The sequence below is a fragment of the Numida meleagris genome, chromosome 12 (genome assembly GCF_002078875.1).
Source record: "Numida meleagris isolate 19003 breed g44 Domestic line chromosome 12, NumMel1.0, whole genome shotgun sequence".
NCBI lineage: Eukaryota > Metazoa > Chordata > Aves > Galliformes > Numididae > Numida > Numida meleagris.
The window spans coordinates 11,828,188-11,842,538 of NC_034420.1; the positions used below are offsets into that span (position 1 = coordinate 11,828,188).

General features: G+C 42.6%; 1 protein-coding gene across 6 annotated transcripts in view; it reads right to left on the reverse strand.

The window, feature by feature from the left end:
- GRIA1 (glutamate ionotropic receptor AMPA type subunit 1) overlaps positions 1-14,351 on the reverse strand; it is a 169,978-nt gene that overhangs the window by 36,509 nt on the left and 119,118 nt on the right. For all 6 annotated transcript variants that reach the window (XR_002442802.1, XM_021410520.1, XM_021410522.1 and 3 more), the window contains exons 6-10: positions 8,355-8,516; positions 7,368-7,535; positions 3,806-3,910; positions 1,592-1,702; positions 434-640 (exon numbers count right to left, since the gene is read on the reverse strand). Coding sequence is in view for 5 of the 6 variants with exons in the window: in XM_021410520.1 (XP_021266195.1) it covers positions 434-640; positions 1,592-1,702; positions 3,806-3,910; positions 7,368-7,535; positions 8,355-8,516 (753 nt within the window). In the remaining variant the exon portion in view is untranslated. The remainder of the gene's footprint in view (positions 1-433; positions 641-1,591; positions 1,703-3,805; positions 3,911-7,367; positions 7,536-8,354; positions 8,517-14,351) is intronic.

Here is a 14,351-nt window from a genome sequence, read left to right on the forward strand (position 1 = left end):
AGGAGAGTTGGACCAGATGACCTTTAAAGGTCCCTTCCAACTCAAATGATTCTATGATTCTACAAATCTATACCGAGTTTTTGAAATCTTATCTTTCTTTTATCCTACCCTTATCAAGCAAATACAAAATATAATAAAATTTGGAGATTCTACTCATGACAAAGCTTGACCTTTCAATACTTGTTCTTTCAAAAATGGAAAGAAAAAAATATTCCCATAACTGCTGAAAGAAAACATTTTGACATTTCCATGGGCAGGAAATGTGCTGTCCCACCCTGAATTAAATGTTTTCTTCGGACTGATTATTTGCATTATCACAGCTGCAGTCCCCAGGACAGCACAGGCTGACAGAAGGCAGGGCTCCTTTTTACTATAGGGCTTGAGACTGTTCTCACGACAAGACCTAAGGACAATGGACAAGAGGGAAACTCACCCCGTAAACGAGTTCTCCCACCATGCCGTTCCACGTTTTGGTGTCGGGGTCCCGGGCTCCATACTTCCCATCTCTGACAATCTCCAGCCTGTAGTGGTAGCCAACATGCTTTGCAATCTCAGCAGCAAGCTCCACACAGTAGCCTTCATACCTCTCATTGCCTTCAAACTGATTGGCGTTCTTCTTGAGCATCACGTATGGGTCTTCCTAGCACAGAAGAGACCAATATTGAGCTGCATTCCACCTTCCCAGTCCTTCAGAGATTCAAAACGTCTTTGCTTATGGTCTGTTTGCAAAGCCTAACTTTGTGTTCATGTACCAAAGGGCACAGTCAACAAACAATTGGGTTAATTTAGGAGGTATGAAGGGTAATTTTTATTCTGGTGTTTTCTATTCATTTATGCAAAAAACGTGTGCAGTTTCCACAGTGATAAGACCTCAGGGCAATGGGGATGCCTGGGGGGATTTGGGTGACAAATCTTTCATTGTGGCTCTGTAAGGGCTATTTGGTACATTTCAGCTATGAATTTTTAAAGGAATGTCCACCTGTGTGGGCACAGACAGAGACAAATCTGCTGGGTATGAGAGAGCCCTAAGGATGTTTAATTCAGTTTGGGTATTGTGTCTTCTTTGTAGATTTACAGCAACCATTCAAAAACAAGTTAGTAAAATTTCATCTGTTTCTGCAGGGTGATTGTATACAATGACACACTACATGATACCATACATTATGGGGTACTTATTGTTCCTTCATGATTATAGTGGGGATTTGTTTTTAAAGCTATGATTCAGCCTCTCTGCACAATACAGCTTATCCTTCCAAAAATTACAGCCCACATTCTGTGGGCTAAACACAAAGCACAGGTATAATGTTCCTAATTTACCTATGCTGATGCCTCTACTATCTTGTCATAATCTTTTGTATTTTCTATACTTAAGCATGAGAGCTCTTTAATACCTACTTAATTAGCCACAGCAATTTTCAGATACCTTTATGGACCCGACAGGAAACAGTAAGTGCTGTTATTATTATTGTTATTATTGTTATCGCTATTATAAAAATGATACAGCACAAAGCAAGGCGTGCAAAGGGGAAGAGGCAGTCAGCACACTGGGGAGATGGAGGAGGAGAGCTGAGCTGGAAGTCCCAGCACTTACTAGGATCGTTGTGACTATGTACGTCCTGTTCTGGAGGCTCGTGGACTCGTTGCCAGTTTGAGTATCTATGGCTGCTGGAACTAACTTTTCGTCTTCGTTCCAATAACCAATCTGCCAAATACAAATCCAGGACAACTCGTTGATATCTCCTTGCAATATTAACCAAGATATGGTAACAGGGTCATCCAAACAGGGTCAGATCTCTCTGCAAGTTCATGCTCAGCCCAATAACTCCTGTCCTAGTTCTTAATGTCTTTTGCTGGGAGAATCAGGATTTCTCCCATTCCACCATGCCTCCAGCCTGAGAATAATGTGCATGATTTACTACAGTCACTCTTGTAAATACATAAAAAAAAAGTGGCACACAGCAGTAGGAGATTATCGCAATTCTCTGCCCTATCCCTACTTCAAGAAGTCACATTTTCCCTGTGCGACTTAATACTTTTCTAACACGTCTGCTGCCTGTCCAGATGTGACAGGGTGATAAAATGCTGTTCTACAGCCGGAAGCCTGTGTAAACATAGAGCTGACTCTTAAGACAACAGAACAAAAAATCAAAGGGGAAAAGAAACAAAAACAGACCTGGTCAGTGCCCAAAGGTCTGAGGTTATGAATAAAAGTGAACAGAAGAATTTGTACATTAAAACATGCCTATGAATAGTTAGGGTTCGGGCTGATCTGTCACCACTTGCAGGTAAAGCAGTGTGCCAATGAGCATCGACAGGAAAATCATTGCTGAGGATATCCTCTTCTAGGGCTTGATTTTATAAGGGGCTTTCCATCACCTCATGTACATATGGAATTGCCTGAGCTTTTGTCAAGTGAAAGGAATTTATTATTACAGTAAATGGAAAAGGGTATTAACACAGGGCATGACCAGGAGTTGCTGATGACAGATAACAGACCATAACAATAGAGGAAGAAAAAAACTTCACAAACGTCTCATCTGTCTTCATTGCACAGAGAAGAGAGTGAGGAAAAAGCTTCCAAAACTCTGCCCTGGGGCAACATAAATGGAGATGTATCGGGTTTTTTTGCACTTTTATCCTGGTGGAGCTAAGATAAAGCATGAATCCTGTCAGTTACGTGTCTTCTAAACAAATATTTCTGTCAGCAAATACACAGCAAAATCGAGGTATTTAGCCCTTCTACTGTTTCTCTAGATTCCCTCTGGACTGCCATCATCTTTCCTGAAGTTCAGAGCCCCAAACTGGACATAATATTACATTTATCCTCTTACGAATGCCAAATAGAGGAGGAAGTTCACTTTGAATGTCTTTACATTGATAATTCTTTTATTTCTCAGTGAGGAATTGGAATTTTTTTTGGCTGACGCTGCTGATTCCTGTTTGGATGTGGTGGGCTTTGGTCTGACATTGGCTGCTCGCAGGTGTAAGTGGGTATGGGGGGTGGGTGCTGTGCACGTGAGACTATCACTATTTGCAGTTTTTCTTGGTTTCAGACAACTGTTTTAATTTTCAGATCATGAGGGGATGCAGAGGGGTTCCAGTGAATGCTCCATTCCAAATTACTTAGCTGCTCTCCTTTATCCACGGAATAACTCTTTGTTCTTAAAACAGGTAATATCTAAAGAGGGACATAAGTGTATGGAGTCAGACTGGTAAATGGATCAGTGTTTCAAGGGCTCACTACACCTGAAAATTCAGATTTTTCGGAGTGCCTGGGATACAGAAACATACAAAGGCCTCAGAACAGTAGCAATACCTACATAACAATCAAGACATAGTGGGTAAAGACCTTGTTGCTTCAAGGAGAGAAGAATTAGATAAAAATAAAGCGTTCCCTGGCACTGCTTAGGGCAGACAGGCTCCTCCTGCCTCTGTCTTGGCTCATTTCTTAGAAATGAAAACTGGGAGAGCAAAACAGACAGTTGTGCAGCTGGGCCTGAGCCAATGTGCCCTGCCAATAGTAAGACCGAGTGGGCCAAGCTTTTCTTTCCTGGAAATCCCCACTCCACAGCTAAGATGCCCTTCTTACTCTTGATAACCCCTTCCATATGTTGCATTTTTTAGTAATACACCATGAGTCCTGTGTTGTGCTCAGCTTTGCTCATGCAGAGAGCTGAGAATGCACTTGTGGTGACTCCACGTGCAAGCTTCCATGAAAAGAAACTTCTGTTGACACCTAACCACACCACAACAAGAACAGAGAGTTGGTGCCAGACACAGGAGCTCACGTCACTTTCTCTGTTACCTTTCTGATCCCATCGTGTTTCATCTCAATCACATGGAGGGTGTAGTTGGTCCTCCGCCCCTTCTCATTAAACTGAACGTTGCCAGACAGTCCTTCAAAACGGACCTTAAAGACACAAATATCAGTGAGAAGAGCAAACTGATCAGCACCCCAAACTCCTAACAAACCCCATCTCTTGAATCTCAGTGGTCCATCACTGAGCTCAGTGATACATCAGAGCCAGATCATGTGTGGGAGCCCATCACCTCTTGGGATGCAACAGGCAGCTAAGTCAGCTCTGAACGCTTCAGGCTCTGTGTTTGTGTTGTCTAAATCTAAGTTTGGATCGAGATTTGGTAAAGAACCTCTCAGGCCAAATCAGGAACTGCATTTGCAAGAAATATGAAGCTGTGGCCACAGTTCCCAGCTGTTGCCTTTTGAGTCTATCAGTTAATTTACCTACTTTAATTTAATTACCTACTGCACCAGCCTATTTAAACTCGACTATTCCGAATTGTAAATGAGATTTACATAGGAAATTTTGAATCATAAGTCTCTGCTGATAACTCTGCTATGCTGAAGAGCACTGCTCAGGCACCATATACCACTTCCTTAGTTTTTCCTCTCAATGTGACTTGCTGCAAAAGACCAGGAACCTGGGAGAAGGAGTACTCACACCCCTGGACTGAGAAAGAAAGGTTTGTTCTCAGCCATTCCTCCTGTTTTGGAGTAATCTGTACTCTCTGCAATGGAAGGTTTCCTACATGCCAAATGAGAATAGGCATTTAATTGCCTTTTAAAGTGCCCTGAGAATCTTAGAATGAAGAGCCTTGGTGAAGAAATGAGGATATATCACTACGGATGACAGCAGCTGCTAATCTGCTTAAACCGTGTTTGTTTTCCAGCTATTATCGCAAAGGTTTGTCATAAAAATGAACATCTGCCATTATTTTCTGAAGCTGCTTCAAGTCAAGAGGTAAAATCTATAGAAAAGTGCTTTTCTCTCCTCACAGGAAACAACATGCCCATAAAAGATAGCTCTGCTGGAAATGCATCGTTATCTTAAACACTCCATACTTCCTTCATTCCATGGCCCCTTTTACCTTTTTTGACTGACTCTGAAGCTCAGATCACAGGTGCTCATGCTTTGTAGTTATATATGCACTAAAAGCCAGGTGTACTAAAGGCAATTCCTTCTGTCTGCAGGAAAAAATTCTTAATCCTGTGATAGCCATGTAGCATTGGCATAGCAAAAGGAGCCTCTCCCAGCCATGCTTGAAGCTGCAGCACAACTTTCCTGTCATTTACCATCCTGAACCCCTCTCAGTGTTCCTTTTTTACCGTTCCATTGGCCAAAACCATTCTGTCTTTGCCTCTTTGTCACTGATCCAAGAATTTTTTCTCTTTTTCTTGAGAGAAAATACCCTGCCCTCTGGATCATTATAAAATACAGTGGGGAATGATTTCAGCAGTGCTCACTACAAGTAAGTCAACTGGAGACACGGACAACTTAAACACATTTGTGTGCGAGATGTGGGCATGTGGTTCTCTGCTGGAAGAGGAGGATGCTTTTGTGGCCGCAGTGCTACTCAGCAGTTAGGGACCAGCTACCTGCTTTGCTAAGCTTGGTTACTAAATAACATTAACAAAAAATATCTGCCAAAATTATAATAATCTTCCTGAAGCTTGATGTACTGATTTAAAGCAATGTTTTGTGAGAATTTCCTGGGAAAAAAAAAAAAAAAAGCAAAAAAACCAAACCTCTTCCTTCCCTTTAATAAAAGCATACATTTTGTGAAAATGTGTTAGATTTCTGTTTTTAAAAAACTGCAGAATGTTTCAAATTGTTTTTCTTTTTTAGTCCTGCTATCCTTGACTGCTTCCTACACTAAACAGAAAAGAGGCAATTCAGGAGCTTATTCAAGACGTTTCATTGGAAATAACCAGGGAAACTTTTCTTCTTTTTAACACCTCTTAACATTTTAGGCATTAGAAAATGGGAGGTGAAGAGAGAGAACACTGTGAATATCTGTAACAATTGCTGTAATTGTGAGTCTTCGCAGAAGGGATAACTCAAACCTTCAATCTAATCTTAAGCTCTTTCCATTTCCATTTTCCTCTTTCTATAATGGAGTTATTGCTAAAATACTAAATGCTGGAGGACTATTAAATTCACAGTGAAAATTTCCTTTGAGGATTCCTTCCTCCACTGCATGTTTCAGAACCTTTTATTTTGACCGTCGCAACTCAACTGGCCAAACTTATTGAAAACTATAATTCTGTAAAGGTTAAGAAACAATTTTGGCAAATAGCTCTAAGTGTTCTTCGCCCCGAATCACCGCAGCTGAAAAGAGTTCTGAAACCGATTTAATGAAGAGAAGAGAAAAATTCAGAGGTGATTATCGAGCACACACACAGAATTACCAAGACTAATTTTGATATCCTACTCTCATAAATTCAATAAAGAAAAACGCTGGAGAGCCCCTTGCTCATCATATATCTTCCAAGTATTTAATGTTTATTATGGAAACTGATCTCCCTAATGCATCAAAAAGGCAGATTTTATTACAGGAGTTTGGAGAAGCTACGACAGTGATTTGCCCAAGGTCATACAGCAAGTCAATGACGGGCTTGGAAACAAGTAAAATATGAGGAATAAAATCAAAATTGAATGCAAGATTTGGTTTTAGAGGAATTTTTGTTTACCACCAAATCAAAATATGTGTAAAAAATTTACGTAAGATGAAAATTAGCCAAAATAATTTTGCTCTTCTTGCCTTAAGGAAAGAGGATAGGATAAGCTATATTTGGATAACACTGAACTAGCAGTATTTGTGAGCAAGGAATCCATCTATTTTTGAAACAAATGTAGCACAAACTATGAGTAAGAAAGTAGAGAATGTGTCTGAAAAAAGAAAAATGTTAGAAATGAATGTCAGTTCTTAAATTTAAATAAGTATTGTAATGTTCTACCTTTCTAAGTCTTTGAGAAGAGTTCATTATTCTTCTCTCTTGCTGTAAGTTTAATATAGGTTGTTGTTGTTTATTCAAAAATCTAAAATTTTATGCAGGATGAAAAAGCGAGATTTTCAGACTATTAAGGAATGAACTTTCTCAACAGTGTTATTAAGACTTTTGCCAATCCTCACAGTATGAAACAAGCTATAACGTAGTCTTTAGGAACATTTTGATGCTAACCAACACATAAGGCAACATCCACACAATTTCAAATGTCATTAGAAATCTGGAACTATAGCTGAGTTCAGAGAATTGAAGGAGCTCCAGAAAATGTGTTCTGAGCTGACCTGTCTCTTGGAAAGATAAAATAGGGACCCAGGACTTGATGGGATAATATTTTGGCTTTGCCATCCGAAACTCCAAAAGATCATGCTGGATGGCAACAGGAAAAGCAGTTCACTGGGCTCATGCCTGAACTCCTTAGGAGACAGCTCTCATCAGGAATAATCAGTTTCTTAACTTAAGCAAGTCATGTGGGCATTTCTGCTGCTAGTTGCCCCTTTTCCCCTACCCATGGGCTATGTATGGCCACCCCCACAGCACACACATCAATTGGGTTTTTAACCTGCTGCAGCGCTCTCTGGATGTCAATGCCCTGTCCCCAGGGCACGGCCGGGTTGGCGAGGCAGTCCCCAGCATTGCCACGTCGGGAGATGTCAATCCGCTGCCTCCGCAGGTTCTGAAACGCCTCGGCCATCACCCGGACCCCATCATATGTAAGGGCCGACGTGTACTGGAAAAAGAAGACCATCTGCCCATTAGCCTGAGTTGACCTCAGGTGTACTACACTGTTTCAATAACTTTTCAGATTACTTGCTTCGTTTTCACCCTTCCATCTTAGGACGGAGCCTTCGGCTCCTTGTGGTCACTGTTGTCTTGGTGACCTGTGGAAGCTGGTGCGTTCTCTTCCAGAGGACAAGAGAGTGAGGCAGAAGCTCTTGATTCTCCTTCTGCTGCCTTCAGATTGCTCTCAGCCTTCAAAGCCACTCACTTGTTACCAAATCTTTCTGTTTAATTAGAATAATTGACCTGAACTTTCAAGGAATACATTATACAGTGTGAATGTGAGACTGAAAGATATGCTAAACCAAGCAACGAGTCTCTCATTCTGGTCACAGATGGAGTCCAGAAAACTCTGCTGAAATGTGCAAAAAATCTGCAAAAGATGAGTTTATTCAAGCTGAAACCTGTGTAGAAAAGAGGTAAAACTCTGGTGTGAACAGCAACTGCTGGCTTTTCATGTGATTACCTACGGATTTATTTATATGAAACTTTTTTAAAACTAATACTTCCAAAGTTGACATTTCTATTTCTGAGTGTTTGCCAAAAGTGTATTTGTTTTCAAATGCCAGATAGAAAAATAAAACCGCCTCTCCCCTCTGCCCTTGACACTTGTCTTCTGCTCTTTGTTAGGAATTAAAATGTATTTGGCCTCTATTGCACCCACTGATTTGAAATGCTCAGACACAACATCTGGAATGGCTTTATTATCACTGGGTGGGAGTGACTTGAAGTGGACCAGAAGGACCCTAAACTTTTCTATATCACTTGCCTTTGGCCTCTTCCAGTCCACACGAGGAAGCTCCCTGGCATCGTTATTCCTCCACTGCTGCATGATCCTGGCAGGAACAGTATCCGTGTAATTCACCAACTGGAAGCCAGTGACGTTGGCTCCGCTCTCCCTGAATTTCGTCAGATCAATATCCATAAATCCCTGGTACAGGACAGAAACAGGAGACACTCATCAGATGAACACATCCCTGGGTGGATAACAGGAAACCTGCCTACCTATGGATTTGACAGCCAACACAGGAGAAGTCTCTTTGCTCTGCAAAGTAAGGCCCAATGCTGAGAGACTCCACTCCTCAAACACAGGGCGAAATTGTCTTATAGGCAACAGAGGGGCTTTGAGTTGGGTATTGGAGACACACTGAAAGCAATAGGGAGAAGAAGGCATTTTTTGGTGTCCCACCTTTGGTAACATCTCTTTAGCAGTAGTGCTATACAAAACTATTTGCTGTGTTCCCTTCCCCAAAGCAGATGCTTGGGCAGAGCTTCCATCTCCATTTACTCTCAAATATATGATGTCAGCAAGAGTTAAAAAAGCCAGGGCCATCCCTCCCACGAGACACTGGTCAGGTTCCCAAAATGGTGCTCACTCTGCACAGGCTGGGGGAGCTAATTAGCTCATTAATTTCCAAGGTCAGAATCAAGCCGTCAGATGGAAACCTGTTGTGAGAAAAAACAGCTTGCAAGGAAAAGACTAAATTGCCCTCTTACATCAGTGTCAGACCAAGAGAGTCATAAGTGACTCAAAAATGTCTTTAAAGACTTTCACAGCTTTTCTTCCGGCTTTTTGTAAGCAATTTAGCATCCACTTACAGGCTGAGAATTGGATGGAGATGTACAGATGCTCTAAATAGATGATTTGTTTAGCATCAAAGTGCAGTGATTTAGGTAAAAAAAAAAAGAAAAAAAAACAACAGTGATACTTCGTGAGTATGTATTTCTCAGAATGCTGGTTTAACCCACATCAATCTTGTATGTAATTGCCAGCGTAGGGGTTTCAGAAAGCCAGAGCTGTGATTAATGAATAGGAAATGCAGCGTGGTAATTGTCTCTGACATCTTAATGCATTTCAGGCCAAGCGGTTTCTGACACACGGAGCTCATAAGGTTCAGTAAGAGGGACCTCACAGGCTGCCAACTGGTTATTCATGGCCAGGACCAAATTGCACTGACATTTTGCTCCTGGGAGGTACTCAGGGGAAAAAGATCTGTCAAAAGAAACTACCGCACAGCAACCTGAAGTGTGTGCCACCAGCTCCTGCTTGGAAGGCCCACAAAGGCACGAAGGAAGGTCCAAGTTCACAACAGAATGTAGGATGTCTGGTGTCCCTAACCCCTTCAACAAGCAGAAAATTCAAAAAGGGTTGTGACACCAATGACTAGACAGCAGTGGTTGGAAACACTGCCTTTCACTGTTTTCCTCAAGCCAAACCATTCTAAAGCTGAAAGCATGGAGACCTCTAAAGATTTCCCAGTTGTTTAAGGCAGCTGGGGCTGTAGGGAACATCATTAACCTTGGATATGCCTCTGCATTTTAAATATTATTAACTGCTGAAAAGAACTGTTTTCACCTGTTATCCCTCCTCCACGTGCCCCAGTACAAGGTCAGTACAGGACCTTGTAGTAATTACAAAGGAATTTTAATTACTGCACCACTGAAATCTGCTCAGAGCAGTTCTGAGAGACATGACAGCAAATGAACTGGGGAATACCAGAGGTCAGATATTTTAGAAAGCAGTTCCTGGAGGAAGACAGTTCTTGCTGGCTAACATATAAACAAGAATATATCAAATTTTATACACGCTGTCACTTGGAAATGTTTCTATTGGCAACGCAGCATCAGGAATTAAATACGCTTATCTGTCATTCTGGAAGATCAGTGCGTGCTGGTAAGAACGATTAGAGCAGATGAATCACAATATTTGCAAGCAAAGAAGTCATCAATCACCTGATATCTTGTACTACCTACAGCCCCATGTTGCAAAAAATGGGACCTTTTATATAGTTTTCAAGTGACCATACCTGGAAAATAGACAATAAAGAAATGAGACTGTGCAGGCCAACCCTCAGTGCACAGGACACAGGGAACTGAGGCAAACAGAGCAGCTGTCCTGTGTGGGACATAATCATCAAACCCACTGTGATGAGTGATCACCTGTTACCTAACTGCTAGTGGACTTAGCAGAGCACAATGACACTACCTAAGCAATAAACACAACCTGACATCACTAACGTTAATTAATATTCAGCTCTATGTGAGGGTAATGGGGAGAGAATTCTGGGGATCACGAGGGTTGCAGCAGCCCCCCATTACCACCCATGTGCCTGTGCTTGCACACGTTGTGTGTGCTTGTATTGCATCCAGCCTTGGTCAGGGCAGCACAAATGTTAATTATGCAAAGCCTCACTGCCAGGAAGTTCTAAGGGAAAGAAGATATAAAGTGAATCATGCTTCCTTTGCTCAGAAAGTCTGTCTGACATCAGTAAGTGACTAAGGAGAGACTGCAGCCCACTGCTGTGGGGCAGCAGACGTGCTTGCAGCAGTGCGGTTGGTATCGTCCCATTTGGAAAAGAATCAGCACAGAAATGCTTCCCTTCACTATCACATCAAATACAGCAAGAAGTGAAAAAGGCTGGAATGAGCTTCTCTACGGGACCTTCTCAGCCAAAAGCTTTTCAACAAATACCGTCAAAAGCTCTCTTTGCAGCCAAGTCTGTAGCACAGGGCTGTACAGAGAAACGAGCTCGCACCCTGGAATTCAGTGAAATGTGATTTCCTTCCGGATCTTTAGAACTGGACCACTTGGGATGTATCTGTGGGACAAGCGGGTACGTGGCCTCTCCCTCTTCCCCAGCACTGCTGGTGTCCTGGAGAGGAAAGGGAACCACAGAATCACAGGCGGAGGAACGCAGCAGCTCGTGCCCAGCCAAGCGCTGTGTCTGCATGGGGGGCGATGGGGCAGAGCAGCACCCAGGGGAACACGGAGCTCCCCGTGCTCCCCACAGGCACTCAGGGGAGACAACACTCCTGCAAGCACAGTTCTCTTTGGGACCATCAAAACTACGCTGAAAGGGACACAGCAGCAGCAAGCTCACCCCTGGCCTCCAGCAGGGTTAGCTGTCTCTTTTATTTAAATTCACTTTGCAAAGTCAGCTCTGTAAATCAGAGCGTGGCCTTCTGCCTTGCATGCGCTGGGAGAATGCCCAGCTTTCTCTGCATGCCATCAAATCAGGAGTCTGACAATAAACCACAAGAATCTGGACCCGTCCACGCTGACAGCCTCCCTCCTCCGCGCCTGCTCTGATTCACAGCATCTGCAGCACAGTTCACACAACAGCCAGGCTCGGTTCAACGTGGGGAAGTTGCTCTTTAGCCCATACTATGGACTGTTCTCTCCGCATTAATGAACCTCACAAAGCAATTGCATGGAGGAGCCCTGCTGTTAGTAAATAACATAGGCAGCTGGTAAAGACCTTCAAGTCTTCAAATAGAAAACAGAGCAGTGCTGGGAAGCATGCTTTCCTCATATTGTTTTCCTTGCTTCATCTGTTCTTTATGCTGTGCTTAAACTGAAACCATTTTTCAGCCAAAGGTTGTTTTACTGTCCCATTCACTGCCTTGCTTCCTGGGAGAGATGTCAGCAAGTCACACATTTATATTCCTCTCCACCGCTTGTGAGCTCAGTCATCAAAGGAAATGCATAATGCAGGAAGACTGATGACTTGAAATGTGTCTCATGAATCCATCTTGATTAACTGGTCCAGGAAGGATCTGCCTTGAAAAGAAAGTCCCCAGAAATTAGCCAGCTCCTTATTTATACCCCGAGCATCACCAGGAGCCAGGGCAGTGAGTGGGCAGTGCGGATTGCTGTCAGACAGTGGGGGAAGGGCTCCCACCTGCATGCATCGCCCTCCTCAGACCTGTCAGCATCATCCAGTTCTCTGTATTACCTTTCTCCTTCTCCTTTCTCTTTCCTTTTCCTCTTCTCTTTTTTTTTTTCTTTCACACTTGAATCCCACACTGAAATATCCCTTCTTCAGCAAAATCTGTTCAAACAATTCACACAAACTCACCTAGAAATGAGTGGCAGCAATGGAAAACTTGCCCAGCTCTCTTTAGATGCAATCCCTGCACAGTCTACAATGCAGACTGCCTCCTGCTACCAGACTTTATATTGCAAAAAGAAAACAACTGCTTCTGAATGACTGTGGATCAGCCAAGTGAATGCAAAGTGGCTCCTGTCATTCCAAGATACGCCAGTGTCATTCTGCAGGGAGCAGGAAGTCAAGCATTTCCAGATGGAGCAGCTCTAATATACCAAATTATCTTCAAGCCTGACTTGTCCAGTAAAGTATCATTCCTCACTCCCATCACTATGTGTTAATAAGGAGGGTATGTCAAAAAAAGAGCCCATCTGCTTCAGTTTCATTCCAGCATGCCTTCAACAGGAGGGGACTTCTCTTCTGCAGAATTATGAATACGTCAAATTTCATTGTAGCAGCAAAACATGTGAGTCCTCACTATAACACAGAGGTAAACAAAGAAGAAAGGGAAAATAATGATGGGAGGATGGGGCACTGCCAGACAGGGTCCCAGTTCTGAAGCCTGGTACCCATTTTGTGGGCACAAGTGATTGCACAGATCCTGCTGGAAGGTTCAGTCCATCCACTTTAGGCAAATGCCTGCTCTTTTACAGAGCTTTCAGAGCAGAAACTGATTTAAAGGCTTGGGAAACGTGCCGCACAGTGACAGATTCCAGGACTTCAATCAAAAATATGATTAAGGATTGACCTGATCACAGTTCACAAGGACAAAAACTTCAGTAATGGAATATCTAGTCCAACAAACAGAAGCATAAATCTGATGGAGAAACCTGAAGCTAGGCAAGCTCAGACCAGAAATAAGCAGCGATGAAGTCACCAAGAGGAAGCTGTTACAGATTTACATGTCACCCCTTGCCAGCTGAGCTGGGTAATGGATTAGATGACTGCAAATGGCTGAGAAACCTGTTAGTTTAACAACTTTTTTCCTATGATTTAAGCAAACACATTCTTATTTCCAACAGCTGTGATATATCCGTTTGTTACTCACCTGATGCTCAGTGATTTTTTTTAAGCTGCTGTAAGTCACTCGTGCTTTTGAGCCCTCATTAGCTGCTGCAAAAATCCTTCCAAAGGCTGCAGCTCATATTCTCCTCTGTGGGCAATTTTTATATCAAAACTAGACAATTTTCTGTTACGTGAGACAGCCTAATTCAAACAAAAATTAATTCAGGGCGCTCCTGTGTCTTCCACTATCAATAACTCAGATGAGATAATGTTACTAGAGTTTATTCTGCTTAGTAATTTTGAATCAGAACGGAAAAATCTGATTGGAAGTGAAACAGAAAAACCAAGTTTTCTGGTGAGTCCACCTGCATCACAGTCTAATTGATATAATTTTAGAGACTTAAAAATAACTTGGGATGTCTCTTTCCAACATTAGAATAGCAGTTTTGCAAGCCTAGGCATCCTGAGATCCCACCAGCACAAGATGCTGGTGCTGTACACATCCTTCTGACTCCCACAAAACACTTTCTGATCAGTTACCGATGCAAACCTGAGCACTGCTGACCTCAGCTGCACCTTCAGCCACTTTCTGGAGTAAAAGAAATGAATCGAAGAGGCACATTGAAACCAGAGGGGACGCAAAGCAAACCAGCAGGCTTTGCCTGACTCCTGCACAGGGCTCTCTGCTGTCAAAGCTGTTGTGCTGGTGCCCTTCAAATCCATCACTGCTACTTGCAAAGTGAAACACTGTTCATGGCCGGACTCAGCACTCACATATATAAATCTAAAATGGCATAGGAAAAAGTGCTTACCTCTGCTAATCACCTCTGTTCGTATCTTTACTCTTCTTTGCTACCCCTCGCATCAGCAATCTCATGCGCTCATCTATTCAACTTCAAAGAAGAGCATTTGCTAAAAGAAGAACCTGGACT